The 23,885-nt window shown below is 58.0% G+C and overlaps 5 protein-coding genes across 5 annotated transcripts; all 5 read right to left on the minus strand.

Annotated features, from left to right (window-relative positions):
• Positions 1-1,613: 1,613 nt before the first annotated feature.
• On the minus strand, positions 1,614-2,549 carry LOC136002085 (polycomb group RING finger protein 2-like). Its single transcript, XM_065656919.1, has one exon. It carries the CDS (start codon positions 2,547-2,549, stop codon positions 1,614-1,616), a length of 936 nt encoding a protein of 311 aa, XP_065512991.1.
• Positions 2,550-6,057: 3,508 nt separating this feature from the next.
• On the minus strand, positions 6,058-6,993 carry LOC136002086 (polycomb group RING finger protein 2-like). Its single transcript, XM_065656920.1, has one exon. It carries the CDS (start codon positions 6,991-6,993, stop codon positions 6,058-6,060), a length of 936 nt encoding a protein of 311 aa, XP_065512992.1.
• A 3,602-nt stretch (positions 6,994-10,595) lies between these two features.
• Positions 10,596-11,531, minus strand: LOC136002088 (polycomb group RING finger protein 2-like). The gene has a single exon (XM_065656921.1). It carries the CDS (start codon positions 11,529-11,531, stop codon positions 10,596-10,598), a length of 936 nt encoding a protein of 311 aa, XP_065512993.1.
• Positions 11,532-15,110: 3,579 nt separating this feature from the next.
• On the minus strand, positions 15,111-16,505 carry LOC136002089 (polycomb group RING finger protein 2-like). Its single transcript, XM_065656922.1, has 2 exons — positions 16,436-16,505; positions 15,111-16,129 (listed from the first exon to the last, which is right to left on the minus strand). Exons 1-2 carry the CDS (start codon positions 16,503-16,505, stop codon positions 15,111-15,113), a joined length of 1,089 nt encoding a protein of 362 aa, XP_065512994.1.
• A 3,064-nt stretch (positions 16,506-19,569) lies between these two features.
• LOC136002090 (polycomb group RING finger protein 2-like) lies at positions 19,570-20,964 on the minus strand. Its single transcript, XM_065656923.1, has 2 exons — positions 20,895-20,964; positions 19,570-20,588 (listed from the first exon to the last, which is right to left on the minus strand). Exons 1-2 carry the CDS (start codon positions 20,962-20,964, stop codon positions 19,570-19,572), a joined length of 1,089 nt encoding a protein of 362 aa, XP_065512995.1.
• Positions 20,965-23,885: the final 2,921 nt, after the last annotated feature.

Below are 23,885 nucleotides of genomic sequence, written 5' to 3' on the forward strand. Positions count from 1 at the left end.
TGCACTCCAACACTTGGAGGGCCCAGCTGAGCTCCCATGCGGAGCCACCCAGCAAGAGTCCGAGGAGAACTGTGCCTTGCCCCTCCTTGCTTCCGCTTTCACTTCTGGGTCAGTGCCTGCACATCTACATCCATTGCCAATGGGATGCTACAACAGCAAAAGAGATGAGGAGAGGAGAGGAGAGGAGAGGAGAGGAGAAGAGAGGAGAGGAGAGGAGAGGAGAGGAGAGGAGAGGAGAGGACAGGACAGGACAGGACAGGACAGAACAGGACAGGACAGGACAGGACAGGAGAGAACAGGAGAGGAGAGGAGAGGAGAGGAGAGGAGAGGAGAGGAGAGAATATGAGTTGTCAGGACCCTACACCAATTATCAAGTCCAACTGCCTGACCAATTCCCGGCTGGCCCAAGTTAAAGCACATGATGAAGGGCACAGTCCAAATGCCACCTTTTAAGGCACTGACAAGCATGGGGTAGCAACCACATCTCTCGGGAAACTATTTGAGTGTTTGACCACCCTCTTGGTGATGAAATGGTTCTTAATAGCTAGTCTGAACCTCCCCTGACACAGCTTTGAACCATGCCACATGTCCTGCTGCTGTATCCCAGGGAGAAGAGCTCAGCACCGGCCTCTCCACGTCCCCTCCCCAGGAAGCTGTAGAGAGCAGTGAGGTCGCCCCTCAGCCTCCTTTTCTCCAAACTAGACAAACCCAAAGTCCTCAGCTGCTTGGGATGCCTCTGATGAGCATGTGCCACAGATGGATCCTTTCCAGGTGGAGGAGAAGAAACACCAGCATCAAGGCTGGATCTGGAAGAGCGGGAAGAAAGCCTATGCTCGAGGGCAGCAGCATGGTCCCCTTTCCCTGGCTGCTTTCCAGCCGGGAGCTCGCCGCATGTGCTGGTGCCTGGGGTGGTCCCTCCCGGGGCCAGGACTTTGCGCTTCCCCTTGTTGAACGTGGCGGAGCTCCTGCCTTGGCAGGGTACGACCCCAGGGTGATGCAGAGAGCAGCACCAAGTTGTGACTCTGCGCAGGAGGAGGGATTTGGGCGCTGCCGTAACGAGGCTGCACCGTCAGTGCAGGCTGGTAGGAGAGCAGAGCCCCGGGATGTGGGCGCAGAGGCTGCGGTGAGGAGATGGACAGGCCTGGGGTGACGAGCAGTGGGGCACAGGCTGGCCCTGGAGACCCCCCAGCTGGAAACATCTGCCCCAGGACCAGCTGCAGAGATGCAGGCCTGGAGCGGGGCCTGCAGGATTTTCAGGGCGAGCAGCAAAATAGTGCCCGGCACGTGTAGAAGGAGCCCTCAGCGTTCACATCCCACCCCTCCCGGCAAAACAAAACAGAAGCAAATGATAGCAAACCAAAACAGAACCAAATGATAGCAAACCAGACAAAACAACAGCAACAACATCAACAACAACAACAACAACAACAAAACAACCAAAAGGGCAATGCCAGTTGCCCCTCTTAGTAACACTGGGACATTTTCTGTAGTTTTCACGGATTAACTTTACTTGGATATTTGAATATGGGAGGCTGGGAGCCCTTGAGGGCTGGCGCATGCCCCAGCTGACAGCCCAGTCCTGGTTTGGCCATCAGTCGAGGCACCCTCCAGCATCACCGAGGCCGTGCTGGCCTCTTGTTGGCTGGAGAGGCCTCGGAGCTGCCAGCCCTCCTCTTTGGAGGTCTCCGTGGCCTCCCATGGGAGCGTTCCCTGCCCCCGCTGGAAGTGGAGGGCCTGGGCACAGCCTCCCCTGCCTCCTCCTGGGGCTGTTCTTGCTCCGCAGGGCTGGCAATGGGAGCAGAGGGGCAGCTGCCGGAACCCCCAGCAACAGCAGCAGACGAGGTGCCGGGGAGCTCCTCCGTGCCGTATCTCAGAGGTGGAGGGGGCACGGGCAGGTTGGGGAGACCCTCCTGCTGGCTCAGCAGACGGCGGGCCTCCCTGCTGCACCGTTGCACGGCGACACGGATGAACCGTTGCACGAATGTCGTCGTGCTGTCCTGGAGGAAGTTCTCCAGCATGCTGAGCAGCAGCTCTTCGTCCACCCCATAGCTGGTCAGGATGGTCATGACAGTGTCCTCTGCCATGGCCGCCTCCATCCAGTTGTTCCTCAAGATGTTCCTCAGCCTTGGTTGCAGCCAGCGCAGCAGGACGTCAAGGAGGCTTGGATGGTGTCGGAAAAGCAGCGCCCATTCCTCAGGCTGGAGGCCGCCCACAGTAGCCCTGGGCACCTCTTCTACAGCCTGTGGTTGGGGTGCTCCAGGGTGAGGGAGGTCAGGGGTGTCTGGGTGGCTGGGAGCACCGTCCGCCTGGCGGACGAGGACTGATGGTGGCACGGATGGTGTGATGACGTGTTCCGCGTAGTCATCGTCTGCCCGCACTGAGTGCAAGACGGAGAGGATCCTCCTCTTGCAGAGAGGACACTCGGGCTTGCTCTCAGCCCACCGCAGGATGCACGGGTAACAGAACTGGTGGAGGCACGGCATCACGTAGCTGGCCTCCTCCCAGCTGTCCAGGCAGATGGGACAGCGGTTGTCCAGCTCTGTGGCCATGCTCTCCATGCGCTGCAGTGGGCTGGGGGGAGCTGGGGATGTGGAGCCGCTCCCTCGCACCGGTGCTGCAGCAGCCGCTGTCACTAGAAAAGGAAAAGAGGCCACGGTCGTTGGCTGGCACAGGGAGGGCTGGAAGAAATGCCCAGGTGCCTCCAGAAGGAAAGCGTCCCCGCTCCCCAGGCTGAGCTGTCCCTGCCCAGCTCACCTCTGCTGCTGCGAGCTGTCTCCTGGCTGCCCCGGCTGCCTGAACCTGGCAGGGCTGGGGAAAATCTTTGGATGGCTCTGGGGTCGGGCACGGAGAGCTGCAAGGAACAACTCCCCAAGCACAGCACCAGCACCAAGGCCTCGCTCGTCCCTCCAAACCTCGCAAACTCGCTCGGCTGGACTACGGGCACGAACTGGCCGGGTGGGACTGGGCGCCTGGATACAGGCAGTGAGGGACCCCCGGTCACAATCCATCGCTAGCTGACATCACAGTGCGTGGCTGGAGATGTCTCAGTCCATCCCGCGGTAACACCACTGCCCATCGCTCAGGGACTCGCTGACATCAGAACCCAATGTGCTCAGCCGCTTCTCACAGGACATGCCTTCCAGTCCTTCCGCCAGCTTTGTTGCCCTCCCCTGGACACGTTCTAGTACCTGAACATCTTGCGTAAATTGTGTTGCCCAGAACTGCACGCAGCACTCCAGGTGAAGCTGCATTAACAAAAATACAGCAGGATAATCACCTCTTTGCACTTTGGTCGTGTTGCGTTTGATGCACCCCAGGACGCACTTTGTCATCCACCGCTATCCCAAGTCCTTCTCCGCAAGGCTGCTCTCAATGCAGTGGCCCCCTAGGCTGCCTTGATGTTGTGGATTGGGCCAACCGGCCTTTCGGGCATCTCTCCCCATTGCCACGATTATTTAAAGATTATTGAGAGTGGCCTCACCGTGATATCAGCCATCTCCCTCAGCACCTGTGGGCGCATCCCCTCTGAGCCGCTGGACTTCTTTATGTCCAGTTTGCTCAAGTAGACTCTGAGCCAATCCTCTTCCACCAAGGGTACATCTTCCTTGCTCCACACTTTCTCCCTGGGACCTGGGATATCTCACAGCTGGTTTTACTCGTAAAGGCCCACACAAAGGTGGCATTAGTACCTCGGCCTTTTCCAGGTGCTGCATCACCAGGTCTCCTGCATCATCAAGCAATGTGTCCACATTTTCTCTAGTCTTCTCTTTGCCACTTCAGGATTTAGGGAAGCCCTGCTGGTTGCCATTGGCACCCCTCACCAGATCCAACTCCAGGTACTTGCAAGCTTAGATGGCAAGAATCCTGCTGCAGCCCAGCACACCACTCACCCACCAGCTTTGCCACAAGGGCACGGTGCTGGGCGGATGTTCAGATCACGGTTCACCAGGTCCCCCGTGTCCTTTTCTGCACCAGAAACTGTGTGTGGGGGCCTTGCAGGCTGAAGAGGGTCACTGCCTCCGGTGCTGGAGGAGTTCTTGCAGGATGCAGGGCAAGAGCGGTGAGGCATGCCCAGACTTTCTGGGCACATGGTGTTCAGAGGCTTGAGGAAACACGTGAGGCTCATCCCGCGATGTCTCTGGGAAGATCCAGAGGCAGGGAAAGGGGATGGGTCCATCTGGACGGGGCAGGAAGCAACATGGAATGAAAGAAGGAAATTGATGGGCTTATAGGGAAAGGCAGGTTGGAAAGGATGCCAGGAGGCTGCTTGTGCATCCTCTTGCTCCAAGCGGCACTGGCCAGGAGGGCAGAGCCTGTGGCTCAGGGCTTGCTTTCTCCAGCCTGGTCTTGAAAAGAGACCTCTTTGCTCCCCTCTGAATTGTTACGCCTTTGGACCATGCTGCAGGACGTGGTCCTGCACAGCTCAGTGTCCAACAGGGCTCTGAGATGCCTTCGGCAGAGCTCCTTTGGTACCCACCCGGCTCCGAGAGCGAGACGAGCTGGGCTGTCTCTAGACCAGACCAAGGCATGGGAACAGCTTGTTCTGCACTCCAACACTTGGAGGGCCCAGCTGAGCTCCCATGCGGAGCCACCCAGCAAGAGTCCGAGGAGAACTGTGCCTTGCCCCTCCTTGCTTCCGCTTTCACTTCTGGGTCAGTGCCTGCACATCTACATCCATTGCCAATGGGATGCTACAACAGCAAAAGAGATGAGGAGAGGAGAGGAGAGGAGAGGAGAGGAGAGGAGAGGAGAGGAGAGGAGAGGAGAGGAGAGGAGAGGAGAGGAGAGGAGAGGAGAGGAGAGGAGAGGAGAGGAGAGGAGAGGAGAGAATATGAGTTGTGAGGACCCTACACCAATTATCAAGTCCAACTGCCTGACCAATTCCCGGCTGGCCCAAGTTAAAGCACATGATGAAGGGCACAGTCCAAATGCCACCTTTTAAGGCACTGACAAGCATGGGGTAGCAACCACATCTCTCGGGAAACTATTTGAGTGTTTGACCACCCTCTTGGTGATGAAATGGTTCTTAATAGCTAGTCTGAACCTCCCCTGACACAGCTTTGAACCATGCCACATGTCCTGCTGCTGTATCCCAGGGAGAAGAGCTCAGCACCGGCCTCTCCACGTCCCCTCCCCAGGAAGCTGTAGAGAGCAGTGAGGTCGCCCCTCAGCCTCCTTTTCTCCAAACTAGACAAACCCAAAGTCCTCAGCTGCTTGGGATGCCTCTGATGAGCATGTGCCACAGATGGATCCTTTCCAGGTGGAGGAGAAGAAACACCAGCATCAAGGCTGGATCTGGAAGAGCGGGAAGAAAGCCTATGCTCGAGGGCAGCAGCATGGTCCCCTTTCCCTGGCTGCTTTCCAGCCGGGAGCTCGCCGCATGTGCTGGTGCCTGGGGTGGTCCCTCCCGGGGCCAGGACTTTGCGCTTCCCCTTGTTGAACGTGGCGGAGCTCCTGCCTTGGCAGGGTACGACCCCAGGGTGATGCAGAGAGCAGCACCAAGTTGTGACTCTGCGCAGGAGGAGGGATTTGGGCGCTGCCGTAACGAGGCTGCACCGTCAGTGCAGGCTGGTAGGAGAGCAGAGCCCCGGGATGTGGGCGCAGAGGCTGCGGTGAGGAGATGGACAGGCCTGGGGTGACGAGCAGTGGGGCACAGGCTGGCCCTGGAGACCCCCCAGCTGGAAACATCTGCCCCAGGACCAGCTGCAGAGATGCCGGCCTGGAGCGGGGCCTGCAGGATTTTCAGGGCGAGCAGCAAAATAGTGCCCGGCACGTGTAGAAGGACCCCTCAGCGTTCACATCCCACCCCTCCCGGCAAAACAGGACAGAACCAAATGATAGCAAACCAGACAAAACAACAGCAACAACATCACCACAACAACCAAAAGGGCAATGCCAGTTGCCCTCCTAGAAACACTGAGACATTTTCTGTAGTTTTCACGGATTAACTTTACTTGGATATTTGAATACGGGAGGCTGGGAGCCCTTGAGGGCTGGCGCATGCCCCAGCTGACAGCCCAGTCCTGGTTTGGCCATCAGTCGAGGCACCCTCCAGCATCACCGAGGCCGTGCTGGCCTCTTGTTGGCTGGAGAGGCCTCGGAGCTGCCAGCCCTCCTCTTTGGAGGTCTCCGTGGCCTCCCATGGGAGCGTTCCCTGCCCCCGCTGGAAGTGGAGGGCCTGGGCACAGCCTCCCCTGCCTCCTCCTGGGGCTGTTCTTGCTCCGCAGGGCTGGCAATGGGAGCAGAGGGGCAGCTGCCGGAACCCCCAGCAACAGCAGCAGACGAGGTGCCGGGGAGCTCCTCCGTGCCGTATCTCAGAGGTGGAGGGGGCACGGGCAGGTTGGGGAGACCCTCCTGCTGGCTCAGCAGACGGCGGGCCTCCCTGCTGCACCGTTGCACGGCGACACGGATGAACCGTTGCACGAATGTCGTCGTGCTGTCCTGGAGGAAGTTCTCCAGCATGCTGACCAGCAGCTCTTCGTCCACCCCATAGCTGGTCAGGATGGTCATGACAGTGTCCTCTGCCATGGCCGCCTCCATCCAGTTGTTCCTCAAGATGTTCCTCAGCCTTGGTTGCAGCCAGCGCAGCAGGATGTCAAGGAGTCTTGGATGGTGTCGGAAAAGCAGCGCCCATTCCTCAGGCTGGAGGCCGCCCACAGTAGCCCTGGGCACCTCTTCTACAGCCTGTGGTTGGGGTGCTCCAGGGTGAGGGAGGTCAGGGGTGTCTGGGTGGCTGGGAGCACCATCCGCCTGGCGGACGAGGACTGATGGTGGCACGGATGGTGTGATGACGTGTTCCGCGTAGTCATCGTCTGCCCGCACTGAGTGCAAGACGGAGAGGATCCTCCTCTTGCAGAGAGGACACTCGGGCTTGCTCTCAGCCCACCGCAGGATGCACGGGTAACAGAACTGGTGGAGGCACGGCATCACGTAGCTGGCCTCCTCCCAGCTGTCCAGGCAGATGGGACAGCGGTTGTCCAGCTCTGTGGCCATGCTCTCCATGCGCTGCAGTGGGCTGGGGGGAGCTGGGGATGTGGAGCCGCTCCCTCGCACCGGTGCTGCAGCAGCCGCTGTCACTAGAAAAGGAAAAGAGGCCACGGTCGTTGGCTGGCACAGGGAGGGCTGGAAGAAATGCCCAGGTGCCTCCAGAAGGAAAGCGTCCCCGCTCCCCAGGCTGAGCTGTCCCTGCCCAGCTCACCTCTGCTGCTGCGAGCTGTCTCCTGGCTGCCCCGGCTGCCTGAACCTGGCAGGGCTGGGGAAAATCTTTGGATGGCTCTGGGGTCGGGCACGGAGAGCTGCAAGGAACAACTCCCCAAGCACAGCACCAGCACCAAGGCCTCGCTCGTCCCTCCAAACCTCGCAAACTCGCTCGGCTGGACTACGGGCACGAACTGGCCGGGTGGGACTGGGCGCCTGGATACAGGCAGTGAGGGACCCCCGGTCACAATCCATCGCTAGCTGACATCACAGTGCGTGGCTGGAGATGTCTCAGTCCATCCCGCGGTAACACCACTGCCCATCGCTCAGGGACTCGCTGACATCAGAACCCAATGTGCTCAGCCGCTTCTCACAGGACATGCCTTCCAGTCCTTCCGCCAGCTTTGTTGCCCTCCCCTGGACACGTTCTAGTACCTGAACATCTTGCGTAAATTGTGTTGCCCAGAACTGCACGCAGCACTCCAGGTGAAGCTGCATTAACAAAAATACAGCAGGATAATCACCTCTTTGCACTTTGGTCGTGTTGCGTTTGATGCACCCCAGGACGCACTTTGTCATCCACCGCTATCCCAAGTCCTTCTCCGCAAGGCTGCTCTCAATGCAGTGGCCCCCTAGGCTGCCTTGATGTTGTGGATTGGGCCAACCGGCCTTTCGGGCATCTCTCCCCATTGCCACGATTATTTAAAGATTATTGAGAGTGGCCTCACCGTGATATCAGCCATCTCCCTCAGCACCTGTGGGCGCATCCCCTCTGAGCCGCTGGACTTCTTTATGTCCAGTTTGCTCAAGTAGACTCTGAGCCAATCCTCTTCCACCAAGGGTACATCTTCCTTGCTCCACACTTTCTCCCTGGGACCTGGGATATCTCACAGCTGGTTTTACTCGTAAAGGCCCACACAAAGGTGGCATTAGTACCTCGGCCTTTTCCAGGTGCTGCATCACCAGGTCTCCTGCATCATCAAGCAATGTGTCCACATTTTCTCTAGTCTTCTCTTTGCCACTTCAGGATTTAGGGAAGCCCTGCTGGTTGCCATTGGCACCCCTCACCAGATTCAGCTCCAGGTACTTGCAAGCTTAGATGGCAAGAATCCTGCTGCAGCCCAGCACACCACTCACCCACCAGCTTTGCCACAAGGGCACGGTGCTGGGCGGATGTTCAGATCACGGTTCACCAGGTCCCCCGTGTCCTTTTCTGCACCAGAAACTGTGTGTGGGGGCCTTGCAGGCTGAAGAGGGTCACTGCCTCCGGTGCTGGAGGAGTTCTTGCAGGATGCAGGGCAAGAGCGGTGAGGCATGCCCAGACTTTCTGGGCACATGGTGTTCAGAGGCTTGAGGAAACACGTGAGGCTCATCCCGCGATGTCTCTGGGAAGATCCAGAGGCAGGGAAAGGGGATGGGTCCATCTGGACGGGGCAGGAAGCAACATGGAATGAAAGAAGGAAATTGATGGGCTTATAGGGAAAGGCAGGTTGGAAAGGATGCCAGGAGGCTGCTTGTGCATCCTCTTGCTCCAAGCGGCACTGGCCAGGAGGGCAGAGCCTGTGGCTCAGGGCTTGCTTTCTCCAGCCTGGTCTTGAAAAGAGACCTCTTTGCTCCCCTCTGAATTGTTACGCCTTTGGACCATGCTGCAGGACGTGGTCCTGCACAGCTCAGTGTCCAACAGGGCTCTGAGATGCCTTCGGCAGAGCTCCTTTGGTACCCACCCGGCTCCGAGAGCGAGACGAGCTGGGCTGTCTCTAGACCAGACCAAGGCATGGGAACAGCTTGTTCTGCACTCCAACACTTGGAGGGCCCAGCTGAGCTCCCATGCGGAGCCACCCAGCAAGAGTCCGAGGAGAACTGTGCCTTGCCCCTCCTTGCTTCCGCTTTCACTTCTGGGTCAGTGCCTGCACATCTACATCCATTGCCAATGGGATGCTACAACAGCAAAAGAGATGAGGAGAGGAGAGGAGAGGAGAGGAGAGGAGAAGAGAGGAGAGGAGAGGAGAGGAGAGGAGAGGAGAGGACAGGACAGGACAGGACAGGACAGAACAGGACAGGACAGGACAGGACAGGAGAGAACAGGAGAGGAGAGGAGAGGAGAGGAGAGGAGAGGAGAGGAGAGAATATGAGTTGTCAGGACCCTACACCAATTATCAAGTCCAACTGCCTGACCAATTCCCGGCTGGCCCAAGTTAAAGCACATGATGAAGGGCACAGTCCAAATGCCACCTTTTAAGGCACTGACAAGCATGGGGTAGCAACCACATCTCTCGGGAAACTATTTGAGTGTTTGACCACCCTCTTGGTGATGAAATGGTTCTTAATAGCTAGTCTGAACCTCCCCTGACACAGCTTTGAACCATGCCACATGTCCTGCTGCTGTATCCCAGGGAGAAGAGCTCAGCACCGGCCTCTCCACGTCCCCTCCCCAGGAAGCTGTAGAGAGCAGTGAGGTCGCCCCTCAGCCTCCTTTTCTCCAAACTAGACAAACCCAAAGTCCTCAGCTGCTTGGGATGCCTCTGATGAGCATGTGCCACAGATGGATCCTTTCCAGGTGGAGGAGAAGAAACACCAGCATCAAGGCTGGATCTGGAAGAGCGGGAAGAAAGCCTATGCTCGAGGGCAGCAGCATGGTCCCCTTTCCCTGGCTGCTTTCCAGCCGGGAGCTCGCCGCATGTGCTGGTGCCTGGGGTGGTCCCTCCCGGGGCCAGGACTTTGCGCTTCCCCTTGTTGAACGTGGCGGAGCTCCTGCCTTGGCAGGGTACGACCCCAGGGTGATGCAGAGAGCAGCACCAAGTTGTGACTCTGCGCAGGAGGAGGGATTTGGGCGCTGCCGTAACGAGGCTGCACCGTCAGTGCAGGCTGGTAGGAGAGCAGAGCCCCGGGATGTGGGCGCAGAGGCTGCGGTGAGGAGATGGACAGGCCTGGGGTGACGAGCAGTGGGGCACAGGCTGGCCCTGGAGACCCCCCAGCTGGAAACATCTGCCCCAGGACCAGCTGCAGAGATGCAGGCCTGGAGCGGGGCCTGCAGGATTTTCAGGGCGAGCAGCAAAATAGTGCCCGGCACGTGTAGAAGGAGCCCTCAGCGTTCACATCCCACCCCTCCCGGCAAAACAAAACAGAAGCAAATGATAGCAAACCAAAACAGAACCAAATGATAGCAAACCAGACAAAACAACAGCAACAACATCAACAACAACAACAACAACAACAAAACAACCAAAAGGGCAATGCCAGTTGCCCTCCTAGAAACACTGAGACATTTTCTGTAGTTTTCACGGATTAACTTTACTTGGATATTTGAATATGGGAGGCTGGGAGCCCTTGAGGGCTGGCGCATGCCCCAGCTGACAGCCCAGTCCTGGTTTGGCCATCAGTCGAGGCACCCTCCAGCATCACCGAGGCCGTGCTGGCCTCTTGTTGGCTGGAGAGGCCTCGGAGCTGCCAGCCCTCCTCTTTGGAGGTCTCCGTGTCCTCCCATGGGAGCGTTCCCTGCCCCCGCTGGAAGTGGAGGGCCTGGGCACAGCCTCCCCTGCCTCCTCCTGGGGCTGTTCTTGCTCCGCAGGGCTGGCAATGGGAGCAGAGGGGCAGCTGCCGGAACCCCCAGCAACAGCAGCAGACGAGGTGCCGGGGAGCTCCTCCGTGCCGTATCTCAGAGGTGGAGGGGGCACGGGCAGGTTGGGGAGACCCTCCTGCTGGCTCAGCAGACGGCGGGCCTCCCTGCTGCACCGTTGCACGGCGACACGGATGAACCGTTGCACGAATGTCGTCGTGCTGTCCTGGAGGAAGTTCTCCAGCATGCTGACCAGCAGCTCTTCGTCCACCCCATAGCTGGTCAGGATGGTCATGACAGTGTCCTCTGCCATGGCCGCCTCCATCCAGTTGTTCCTCAAGATGTTCCTCAGCCTTGGTTGCAGCCAGCGCAGCAGGATGTCAAGGAGTCTTGGATGGTGTCGGAAAAGCAGCGCCCATTCCTCAGGCTGGAGGCCGCCCACAGTAGCCCTGGGCACCTCTTCTACAGCCTGTGGTTGGGGTGCTCCAGGGTGAGGGAGGTCAGGGGTGTCTGGGTGGCTGGGAGCACCATCCGCCTGGCGGACGAGGACTGATGGTGGCACGGATGGTGTGATGACGTGTTCCGCGTAGTCATCGTCTGCCCGCACTGAGTGCAAGACGGAGAGGATCCTCCTCTTGCAGAGAGGACACTCGGGCTTGCTCTCAGCCCACCGCAGGATGCACGGGTAACAGAACTGGTGGAGGCACGGCATCACGTAGCTGGCCTCCTCCCAGCTGTCCAGGCAGATGGGACAGCGGTTGTCCAGCTCTGTGGCCATGCTCTCCATGCGCTGCAGTGGGCTGGGGGGAGCTGGGGATGTGGAGCCGCTCCCTCGCACCGGTGCTGCAGCAGCCGCTGTCACTAGAAAAGGAAAAGAGGCCACGGTCGTTGGCTGGCACAGGGAGGGCTGGAAGAAATGCCCAGGTGCCTCCAGAAGGAAAGCGTCCCCGCTCCCCAGGTTGAGCTGTCCCTGCCCAGCTCACCTCTGCTGCTGCGAGCTGTCTCCTGGCTGCCCCGGCTGCCTGAACCTGGCAGGGCTGGGGAAAATCTTTGGATGGCTCTGGGGTCGGGCACGGAGAGCTGCAAGGAACAACTCCCCAAGCACAGCACCAGCACCAAGGCCTCGCTCGTCCCTCCAAACCTCGCAAACTCGCTCGGCTGGACTACGGGCACGAACTGGCCGGGTGGGACTGGGCGCCTGGATACAGGCAGTGAGGGACCCCCGGTCACAATCCATCGCTAGCTGACATCACAGTGCGTGGCTGGAGATGTCTCAGTCCATCCCGCGGTAACACCACTGCCCATCGCTCAGGGACTCGCTGACATCAGAACCCAATGTGCTCAGCCGCTTCTCACAGGACATGCCTTCCAGTCCTTCCGCCAGCTTTGTTGCCCTCCCCTGGACACGTTCTAGTACCTGAACATCTTGCGTAAATTGTGTTGCCCAGAACTGCACGCAGCACTCCAGGTGAAGCTGCATTAACAAAAATACAGCAGGATAATCACCTCTTTGCACTTTGGTCGTGTTGCGTTTGATGCACCCCAGGACGCACTTTGTCATCCACCGCTATCCCAAGTCCTTCTCCGCAAGGCTGCTCTCAATGCAGTGGCCCCCTAGGCTGCCTTGATGTTGTGGATTGGGCCAACCGGCCTTTCGGGCATCTCTCCCCATTGCCACGATTATTTAAAGATTATTGAGAGTGGCCTCACCGTGATATCAGCCATCTCCCTCAGCACCTGTGGGCGCATCCCCTCTGAGCCGCTGGACTTCTTTATGTCCAGTTTGCTCAAGTAGACTCTGAGCCAATCCTCTTCCACCAAGGGTACATCTTCCTTGCTCCACACTTTCTCCCTGGGACCTGGGATATCTCACAGCTGGTTTTACTCGTAAAGGCCCACACAAAGGTGGCATTAGTACCTCGGCCTTTTCCAGGTGCTGCATCACCAGGTCTCCTGCATCATCAAGCAATGTGTCCACATTTTCTCTAGTCTTCTCTTTGCCACTTCAGGATTTAGGGAAGCCCTGCTGGTTGCCATTGGCACCCCTCACCAGATTCAGCTCCAGGTACTTGCAAGCTTAGATGGCAAGAATCCTGCTGCAGCCCAGCACACCACTCACCCACCAGCTTTGCCACAAGGGCACGGTGCTGGGCGGATGTTCAGATCACGGTTCACCAGGTCCCCCGTGTCCTTTTCTGCACCAGAAACTGTGTGTGGGGGCCTTGCAGGCTGAAGAGGGTCACTGCCTCCGGTGCTGGAGGAGTTCTTGCAGGATGCAGGGCAAGAGCGGTGAGGCATGCCCAGACTTTCTGGGCACATGGTGTTCAGAGGCTTGAGGAAACACGTGAGGCTCATCCCGCGATGTCTCTGGGAAGATCCAGAGGCAGGGAAAGGGGATGGGTCCATCTGGACGGGGCAGGAAGCAACATGGAATGAAAGAAGGAAATTGATGGGCTTATAGGGAAAGGCAGGTTGGAAAGGATGCCAGGAGGCTGCTTGTGCATCCTCTTGCTCCAAGCGGCACTGGCCAGGAGGGCAGAGCCTGTGGCTCAGGGCTTGCTTTCTCCAGCCTGGTCTTGAAAAGAGACCTCTTTGCTCCCCTCTGAATTGTTACGCCTTTGGACCATGCTGCAGGACGTGGTCCTGCACAGCTCAGTGTCCAACAGGGCTCTGAGATGCCTTCGGCAGAGCTCCTTTGGTACCCACCCGGCTCCGAGAGCGAGACGAGCTGGGCTGTCTCTAGACCAGACCAAGGCATGGGAACAGCTTGTTCTGCACTCCAACACTTGGAGGGCCCAGCTGAGCTCCCATGCGGAGCCACCCAGCAAGAGTCCGAGGAGAACTGTGCCTTGCCCCTCCTTGCTTCCGCTTTCACTTCTGGGTCAGTGCCTGCACATCTACATCCATTGCCAATGGGATGCTACAACAGCAAAAGAGATGAGGAGAGGAGAGGAGAGGAGAGGAGAGGAGAGGAGAGGAGAGGAGAGGAGAGGAGAGGACAGGACAGGACAGGACAGGACAGAACAGGACAGGACAGGACAGGACAGGAGAGAACAGGAGAGGAGAGGAGAGGAGAGGAGAGGAGAGGAGAGGAGAGGAGAGGAGAGGAGAGAATATGAGTTGTCAGGACCCTACACCAATTATCAAGTCCAACTGCCTGACCAATTCCCGGCTGGCCCAAGTCAAAGCACATGATGAAGGGCACAGTCCAAATGCCACCTTTTAAGGCACTGACAAGCATGGGGTAGCAACCACATCTCTCGGGAAACTATTTGAGTGTTTGACCACCCTCTTGGTGATGAAATGGTTCTTAATAGCTAGTCTGAACCTCCCCTGACACAGCTTTGAACCATGCCACATGTCCTGCTGCTGTATCCCAGGGAGAAGAGCTCAGCACCGGCCTCTCCACGTCCCCTCCCCAGGAAGCTGTAGAGAGCAGTGAGGTCGCCCCTCAGCCTCCTTTTCTCCAAACTAGACAAACCCAAAGTCCTCAGCTGCTTGGGATGCCTCTGATGAGCATGTGCCACAGATGGATCCTTTCCAGGTGGAGGAGAAGAAACACCAGCATCAAGGCTGGATCTGGAAGAGCGGGAAGAAAGCCTGTGCTCGAGGGCAGCAGCATGGTCCCCTTTCCCTGGCTGCTTTCCAGCCGGGAGCTCGCCGCATGTGCTGGTGCCTGGGGTGGTCCCTCCCGGGGCCAGGACTTTGCGCTTCCCCTTGTTGAACGTGGCGGAGCTCCTGCCTTGGCAGGGTACGACCCCAGGGTGATGCAGAGAGCAGCACCAAGTTGTGACTCTGCGCAGGAGGAGGGATTTGGGCGCTGCCGTAACGAGGCTGCACCGTCAGTGCAGGCTGGTAGGAGAGCAGAGCCCCGGGATGTGGGCGCAGAGGCTGCGGTGAGGAGATGGACAGGCCTGGGGTGACGAGCAGTGGGGCACAGGCTGGCCCTGGAGACCCCCCAGCTGGAAACATCTGCCCCAGGACCAGCTGCAGAGATGCAGGCCTGGAGCGGGGCCTGCAGGATTTTCAGGGCGAGCAGCAAAATAGTGCCCGGCACGTGTAGAAGGAGCCCTCAGCGTTCACATCCCACCCCTCCCGGCAAAACAAAACAGAAGCAAATGGTAGCAAACCAGACAAAACAACAGCAACAACATCAACAACAACAACAACAACAAAACAACCAAAAGGGCAATGCCAGTTGCCCCTCTTAGTAACACTGGGACATTTTCTGTAGTTTTCACGGATTAACTTTACTTGGATATTTGAATATGGGAGGCTGGGAGCCCTTGAGGGCTGGCGCATGCCCCAGCTGACAGCCCAGTCCTGGTTTGGCCATCAGTCGAGGCACCCTCCAGCATCACCGAGGCCGTGCTGGCCTCTTGTTGGCTGGAGAGGCCTCGGAGCTGCCAGCCCTCCTCTTTGGAGGTCTCCGTGGCCTCCCATGGGAGTGTTCCCTGCCCCCGCTGGAAGTGGAGGGCCTGGGCACAGCCTCCCCTGCCTCCTCCTGGGGCTGTTCTTGCTCCGCAGGGCTGGCAATGGGAGCAGAGGGGCAGCTGCCGGAACCCCCAGCAACAGCAGCAGACGAGGTGCCGGGGAGCTCCTCCGTGCCGTATCTCAGAGGTGGAGGGGGCACGGGCAGGTTGGGGAGACCCTCCTGCTGGCTCAGCAGACGGCGGGCCTCCCTGCTGCACCGTTGCACGGCGACACGGATGAACCGTTGCACGAATGTCGTCGTGCTGTCCTGGAGGAAGTTCTCCAGCATGCTGACCAGCAGCTCTTCGTCCACCCCATAGCTGGTCAGGATGGTCATGACAGTGTCCTCTGCCATGGCCGCCTCCATCCAGTTGTTCCTCAAGATGTTCCTCAGCCTTGGTTGCAGCCAGCGCAGCAGGATGTCAAGGAGGCTTGGATGGTGTCGGAAAAGCAGCGCCCATTCCTCAGGCTGGAGGCCGCCCACAGTAGCCCTGGGCACCTCTTCTACAGCCTGTGGTTGGGGTGCTCCAGGGTGAGGGAGGTCAGGGGTGTCTGGGTGGCTGGGAGCACCGTCCGCCTGGCGGACGAGGACTGATGGTGGCACGGATGGTGTGATGACGTGTTCCGCGTAGTCATCGTCTGCCCGCACTGAGTGCAAGACGGAGAGGATCCTCCTCTTGCAGAGAGGACACTCGGGCTTGCTCTCAGCCCACCGCAGGATGCACGGGTAACAGAACTGGTGGAGGCACGGCATCACGTAGCTGGCCTCCTCCCAGCTGTCCAGGCAGATGGGACAGCGGTTGTCCAGCTCTGTGGCCATGCTCTCCATGCGCTGCAGTGGGCTGGGGGGAGCTGGGGATGTGGAGCCGCTCCCTCGCACCGGTGCTGCAGCAGCCGCTGTCACTAGAAAAGGAAAAGAGGCCACGGTCGTTGGCTGGCACAGGGAGGGCTGGAAGAAATGCCCAGGTGCCTCCAGAAGGAAAGCGTCCCCGCTCCCCAGGCTGAGCTGTCCCTGCCCAGCTCACCTCTGCTGCTGCGAGCTGTCTCCTGGCTGCCCCGGCTGCCTGAACCTGGCAGGGCTGGGGAAAATCTTTGGATGGCTCTGGGGTCGGGCACGGAGAGCTGCAAGGAACAACTCCCCAAGCACAGCACCAGCACCAAGGCCTCGCTCGTCCCTCCAAACCTCGCAAACTCGCTCGGCTGGACTACGGGCACGAACTGGCCGGGTGGGACTGGGCGCCTGGATACAGGCAGTGAGGGACCCCCGGTCACAATCCATCGCTAGCTGACATCACAGTGCGTGGCTGGAGATGTCTCAGTCCATCCCGCGGTAACACCACTGCCCATCGCTCAGGGACTCGCTGACATCAGAACCCAATGTGCTCAGCCGCTTCTCACAGGACATGCCTTCCAGTCCTTCCGCCAGCTTTGTTGCCCTCCCCTGGACACGTTCTAGTACCTGAACATCTTGCGTAAATTGTGTTGCCCAGAACTGCACGCAGCACTCCAGGTGAAGCTGCATTAACAAAAATACAGCAGGATAATCACCTCTTTGCACTTTGGTCGTGTTGCGTTTGATGCACCCCAGGACGCACTTTGTCATCCACCGCTATCCCAAGTCCTTCTCCGCAAGGCTGCTCTCAATGCAGTGGCCCCCTAGGCTGCCTTGATGTTGTGGATTGGGCCAACCGGCCTTTCGGGCATCTCTCCCCATTGCCACGATTATTTAAAGATTATTGAGAGTGGCCTCACCGTGATATCAGCCATCTCCCTCAGCACCTGTGGGCGCATCCCCTCTGAGCCGCTGGACTTCTTTATGTCCAGTTTGCTCAAGTAGACTCTGAGCCAATCCTCTTCCACCAAGGGTACATCTTCCTTGCTCCACACTTTCTCCCTGGGACCTGGGATATCTCACAGCTGGTTTTACTCGTAAAGGCCCACACAAAGGTGGCATTAGTACCTCGGCCTTTTCCAGGTGCTGCATCACCAGGTCTCCTGCATCATCAAGCAATGTGTCCACATTTTCTCTAGTCTTCTCTTTGCCACTTCAGGATTTAGGGAAGCCCTGCTGGTTGCCATTGGCACCCCTCACCAGATTCAGCTCCAGGTACTTGCAAGCTTAGATGGCAAGAATCCTGCTGCAGCCCAGCACACCACTCACCCACCAGCTTTGCCACAAGGGCACGGTGCTGGGCGGATGTTCAGATCACGGTTCACCAGGTCCCCCGTGTCCTTTTCTGCACCAGAAACTGTGTGTGGGGGCCTTGCAGGCTGAAGAGGGTCACTGCCTCCGGTGCTGGAGGAGTTCTTGCAGGATGCAGGGCAAGAGCGGTGAGGCATGCCCAGACTTTCTGGGCACATGGTGTTCAGAGGCTTGAGGAAACACGTGAGGCTCATCCCGCGATGTCTCTGGGAAGATCCAGAGGCAGGGAAAGGGGATGGGTCCATCTGGACGGGGCAGGAAGCAACATGGAATGAAAGAAGGAAATTGATGGGCTTATAGGGAAAGGCAGGTTGGAAAGGATGCCAGGAGGCTGCTTGTGCATCCTCTTGCTCCAAGCGGCACTGGCCAGGAGGGCAGAGCCTGTGGCTCAGGGCTTGCTTTCTCCAGCCTGGTCTTGAAAAGAGACCTCTTTGCTCCCCTCTGAATTGTTACGCCTTTGGACCATGCTGCAGGATGTGGTCCTGCACAGCTCAGTGTCCAACAGTGCTCTGAGACGCCTTCGGCAGAGCTCCTTTGGTACCCACCCGGCTCTGAGAGCGAGACAAGCTGGGCTGTCTCTAGACCAGACCAAGGCATGGGAACAGCTTGTTCTGCACTCCAACACTTGGAGGGCCCAGCTGAGCTCCCATGCGGAGCCACCCAGCAAGAGTCCGAGGAGAACTGTGCCTTGCCCCTCCTTGCTTCCGCTTTCACTTCTGGGTCAGTGCCTGCACATCTACATCCATTGCCAATGGGATGCTACAACAGCAAAAGAGATGAGGAGAGGAGAGGAGAGGAGAGGAGAGGAGAGGAGAGGAGAGGAGAGGACAGGACAGGACAGGACAGGACAGGACAGGACAGGACAGGACAGGACAGGACAGGAGAGGAGAGGAGAGAATATGAGTTGTGAGGACCCTACACCAATTATCAAGTCCAACTGCCTGACCAATTCCCGGCTGGCCCAAGTTAAAGCACATGATGAAGGGCACAGTCCAAATGCCACCTTTTAAGGCACTGACAAGCATGGGGTAGCAACCACATCTCTCGGGAAACTATTTGAGTGTTTGACCACCCTCTTGGTGATGAAATGGTTCTTAATAGCTAGTCTGAACCTCCCCTGACACAGATTGAACCATGCCACATGTCCTGCTGCTGTATCCCAGGGAGAAGAGCTCAGCACCGGCCTCTCCACGTCCCCTCCCCAGGAAGCTGTAGAGAGCAGTGAGGTCGCCCCTCAGCCTCCTTTTCTCCAAACTAGACAAACCCAAAGTCCTCAGCTGCTTGGGATGCCTCTGATGAGCATGTGCCACAGATGGATCCTTTCCAGGTGGAGGAGAAGAAACACCAGCATCAAGGCTGGATCTGGAAGAGCGGGAAGAAAGCCTGTGCTCGAGGGCAGCAGCATGGTCCCCTTTCCCTGGCTGCTTTCCAGCCGGGAGCTCGCCGCATGTGCTGGTGCCTGGGGTGGTCCCTCCCGGGGCCAGGACTTTGCGCTTCCCCTTGTTGAACGTGGCGGAGCTCCTGCCTTGGCAGGGTACGACCCCAGGGTGATGCAGAGAGCAGCACCAAGTTGTGACTCTGCGCAGGAGGAGGGATTTGGGCGCTGCCGTAACGAGGCTGCACCGTCAGTGCAGGCTGGTAGGAGAGCAGAGCCCCGGGATGTGGGCGCAGAGGCTGCGGTGAGGAGATGGACAGGCCTGGGGTGACGAGCAGTGGGGCACAGGCTGGCCCTGGAGACCCCCCAGCTGGAAACATCTGCCCCAGGACCAGCTGCAGAGATGCAGGCCTGGAGCGGGGCCTGCAGGATTTTCAGGGCGAGCAGCAAAATAGTGCCCGGCACGTGTAGAAGGAGCCCTCAGCGTTCACATCCCACCCCTCCCGGCAAAACAAAACAGAAGCAAATGGTAGCAAACCAGACAAAACAACAGCAACAACATCAACAACAACAACAACAACAAAACAACCAAAAGGGCAATGCCAGTTGCCCCTCTTAGTAACACTGGGACATTTTCTGTAGTTTTCACGGATTAACTTTACTTGGATATTTGAATATGGGAGGCTGGGAGCCCTTGAGGGCTGGCGCATGCCCCAGCTGACAGCCCAGTCCTGGTTTGGCCATCAGTCGAGGCACCCTCCAGCATCACCGAGGCCGTGCTGGCCTCTTGTTGGCTGGAGAGGCCTCGGAGCTGCCAGCCCTCCTCTTTGGAGGTCTCCGTGGCCTCCCATGGGAGTGTTCCCTGCCCCCGCTGGAAGTGGAGGGCCTGGGCACAGCCTCCCCTGCCTCCTCCTGGGGCTGTTCTTGCTCCGCAGGGCTGGCAATGGGAGCAGAGGGGCAGCTGCCGGAACCCCCAGCAACAGCAGCAGACGAGGTGCCGGGGAGCTCCTCCGTGCCGTATCTCAGAGGTGGAGGGGGCACGGGCAGGTTGGGGAGACCCTCCTGCTGGCTCAGCAGACGGCGGGCCTCCCTGCTGCACCGTTGCACGGCGACACGGATGAACCGTTGCACGAATGTCGTCGTGCTGTCCTGGAGGAAGTTCTCCAGCATGCTGACCAGCAGCTCTTCGTCCACCCCATAGCTGGTCAGGATGGTCATGACAGTGTCCTCTGCCATGGCCGCCTCCATCCAGTTGTTCCTCAAGATGTTCCTCAGCCTTGGTTGCAGCCAGCGCAGCAGGATGTCAAGGAGGCTTGGATGGTGTCGGAAAAGCAGCGCCCATTCCTCAGGCTGGAGGCCGCCCACAGTAGCCCTGGGCACCTCTTCTACAGCCTGTGGTTGGGGTGCTCCAGGGTGAGGGAGGTCAGGGGTGTCTGGGTGGCTGGGAGCACCGTCCGCCTGGCGGACGAGGACTGATGGTGGCACGGATGGTGTGATGACGTGTTCCGCGTAGTCATCGTCTGCCCGCACTGAGTGCAAGACGGAGAGGATCCTCCTCTTGCAGAGAGGACACTCGGGCTTGCTCTCAGCCCACCGCAGGATGCACGGGTAACAGAACTGGTGGAGGCACGGCATCACGTAGCTGGCCTCCTCCCAGCTGTCCAGGCAGATGGGACAGCGGTTGTCCAGCTCTGTGGCCATGCTCTCCATGCGCTGCAGTGGGCTGGGGGGAGCTGGGGATGTGGAGCCGCTCCCTCGCACCGGTGCTGCAGCAGCCGCTGTCACTAGAAAAGGAAAAGAGGCCACGGTCGTTGGCTGGCACAGGGAGGGCTGGAAGAAATGCCCAGGTGCCTCCAGAAGGAAAGCGTCCCCGCTCCCCAGGCTGAGCTGTCCCTGCCCAGCTCACCTCTGCTGCTGCGAGCTGTCTCCTGGCTGCCCCGGCTGCCTGAACCTGGCAGGGCTGGGGAAAATCTTTGGATGGCTCTGGGGTCGGGCACGGAGAGCTGCAAGGAACAACTCCCCAAGCACAGCACCAGCACCAAGGCCTCGCTCGTCCCTCCAAACCTCGCAAACTCGCTCGGCTGGACTACGGGCACGAACTGGCCGGGTGGGACTGGGCGCCTGGATACAGGCAGTGAGGGACCCCCGGTCACAATCCATCGCTAGCTGACATCACAGTGCGTGGCTGGAGATGTCTCAGTCCATCCCGCGGTAACACCACTGCCCATCGCTCAGGGACTCGCTGACATCAGAACCCAATGTGCTCAGCCGCTTCTCACAGGACATGCCTTCCAGTCCTTCCGCCAGCTTTGTTGCCCTCCCCTGGACACGTTCTAGTACCTGAACATCTTGCGTAAATTGTGTTGCCCAGAACTGCACGCAGCACTCCAGGTGAAGCTGCATTAACAAAAATACAGCAGGATAATCACCTCTTTGCACTTTGGTCGTGTTGCGTTTGATGCACCCCAGGACGCACTTTGTCATCCACCGCTATCCCAAGTCCTTCTCCGCAAGGCTGCTCTCAATGCAGTGGCCCCCTAGGCTGCCTTGATGTTGTGGATTGGGCCAACCGGCCTTTCGGGCATCTCTCCCCATTGCCACGATTATTTAAAGATTATTGAGAGTGGCCTCACCGTGATATCAGCCATCTCCCTCAGCACCTGTGGGCGCATCCCCTCTGAGCCGCTGGACTTCTTTATGTCCAGTTTGCTCAAGTAGACTCTGAGCCAATCCTCTTCCACCAAGGGTACATCTTCCTTGCTCCACACTTTCTCCCTGGGACCTGGGATATCTCACAGCTGGTTTTACTCGTAAAGGCCCACACAAAGGTGGCATTAGTACCTCGGCCTTTTCCAGGTGCTGCATCACCAGGTCTCCTGCATCATCAAGCAATGTGTCCACATTTTCTCTAGTCTTCTCTTTGCCACTTCAGGATTTAGGGAAGCCCTGCTGGTTGCCATTGGCACCCCTCACCAGATTCAGCTCCAGGTACTTGCAAGCTTAGATGGCAAGAATCCTGCTGCAGCCCAGCACACCACTCACCCACCAGCTTTGCCACAAGGGCACGGTGCTGGGCGGATGTTCAGATCACGGTTCACCAGGTCCCCCGTGTCCTTTTCTGCACCAGAAACTGTGTGTGGGGGCCTTGCAGGCTGAAGAGGGTCACTGCCTCCGGTGCTGGAGGAGTTCTTGCAGGATGCAGGGCAAGAGCGGTGAGGCATGCCCAGACTTTCTGGGCACATGGTGTTCAGAGGCTTGAGGAAACACGTGAGGCTCATCCCGCGATGTCTCTGGGAAGATCCAGAGGCAGGGAAAGGGGATGGGTCCATCTGGACGGGGCAGGAAGCAACATGGAATGAAAGAAGGAAATTGATGGGCTTATAGGGAAAGGCAGGTTGGAAAGGATGCCAGGAGGCTGCTTGTGCATCCTCTTGCTCCAAGCGGCACTGGCCAGGAGGGCAGAGCCTGTGGCTCAGGGCTTGCTTTCTCCAGCCTGGTCTTGAAAAGAGACCTCTTTGCTCCCCTCTGAATTGTTACGCCTTTGGACCATGCTGCAGGACGTGGTCCTGCACAGCTCAGTGTCCAACAGGGCTCTGAGATGCCTTCGGCAGAGCTCCTTTGGTACCCACCCGGCTCCGAGAGCGAGACGAGCTGGGCTGTCTCTAGACCAGACCAAGGCATGGGAACAGCTTGTTCTGCACTCCAACACTTGGAGGGCCCAGCTGAGCTCCCATGCGGAGCCACCCAGCAAGAGTCCGAGGAGAACTGTGCCTTGCCCCTCCTTGCTTCCGCTTTCACTTCTGGGTCAGTGCCTGCACATCTACATCCATTGCCAATGGGATGCTACAACAGCAAAAGAGATGAGGAGAGGACAGGAGAGGACAGGAGAGGACAGGAGAGGAGAGGAGAGGAGAGGAGAGGAGAGGAGAGGAGAGGAGAGGAGAGGAGAGGAGAGGAGAGGAGAGGAGAGGAGAGGAGAGGAAGGAGGTGAAGCTGTGTTAACACAAAATGCAGCAGGATAATCACCTCTCTTGACTAGCTGGCCATGTTGTGTTTGATGCACCCCAGGATGCTGTTTGCCCTCTAGGCTATCAAGGTGCACTGCTTGCACATATTCATTTGTTCTCCCAGGCCTGCTTTGGTCCAATCCCAGAGCAATTATATCTTTCTGATAAGCAATACGTAGCTGGATAAGTCCTGTGACTGGTGTACCCTGATGGGTAGTTACAGCCTCATCAGGAGTGGTAGGCAGGGCAGGCAAGGCAGGCAGGTTGTTTCTTTATGTAAGGGGTTGGATTTTACATTACTTACACTTGGTGACAACACGATTGAGAACCTCCAGGTAAGAATGAAGGGGAAAGCAAGTAAAGTACATGTTGTTTGGGGAGTCTACTATTGACCAGCAAGCCAGGATGATAATCCTGATGAAATATATACAAATATATATTTAACTTCCGAGGCATCAACAGGAAATATCATCTGCAAATTCCTGGACTCAAACAGGTTCGGAAAATTCCTGCAGTATGTTGAAGATAACTTCTTGGTGCAGGCATTAAGGGATCCAACTAGGAAAGTTGCCCTCCTAGGTTTGTTGCTTGTAAAAAGAGCTGGATGTGTGGGTGAAGTGGTGGTTTGTGGCTGTCTTGGTCTCACAGACCACAGAGTATTTGAGTTTCAAATCATTGGCGGCAGGATAGAAACTGCTAGCAAAACTTTGACCCTAATTATGGGGAGAGCAGACTTTGGGCTGCTGAAGGAGCTAGCTTGTAAGGTACCCTGGGAATTGGCTTTACAAGGTATTGGGGTCTATGAATGCTGGTCACTTTTTAAGAGCCATCTCTTCAGAGCACAGGAGCAGGCAATTCCAAAGTGTTCGAAGTCAAGCAAGCAGGACAGAAGGCCAGCTTGGCTGAGCAGGGATCTTCTTCAAGAACTCAGGGGGCAAAAGACAAGTGTATGGACATTCGAAGCAAGGACAGGCAACACAGGAGGACTGCAAAGATGCTGTTCATCATTTAGGGAGAAAACTCCTGTGCCCAAAGCTGCATTAGTGTTCAAGCTGGCAAGCACTGTGAAGGACA

Source organism: Caloenas nicobarica, chromosome Z, assembly GCF_036013445.1.
Source record: "Caloenas nicobarica isolate bCalNic1 chromosome Z, bCalNic1.hap1, whole genome shotgun sequence".
NCBI classification, from domain to species: Eukaryota; Metazoa; Chordata; class Aves; order Columbiformes; family Columbidae; genus Caloenas; species Caloenas nicobarica.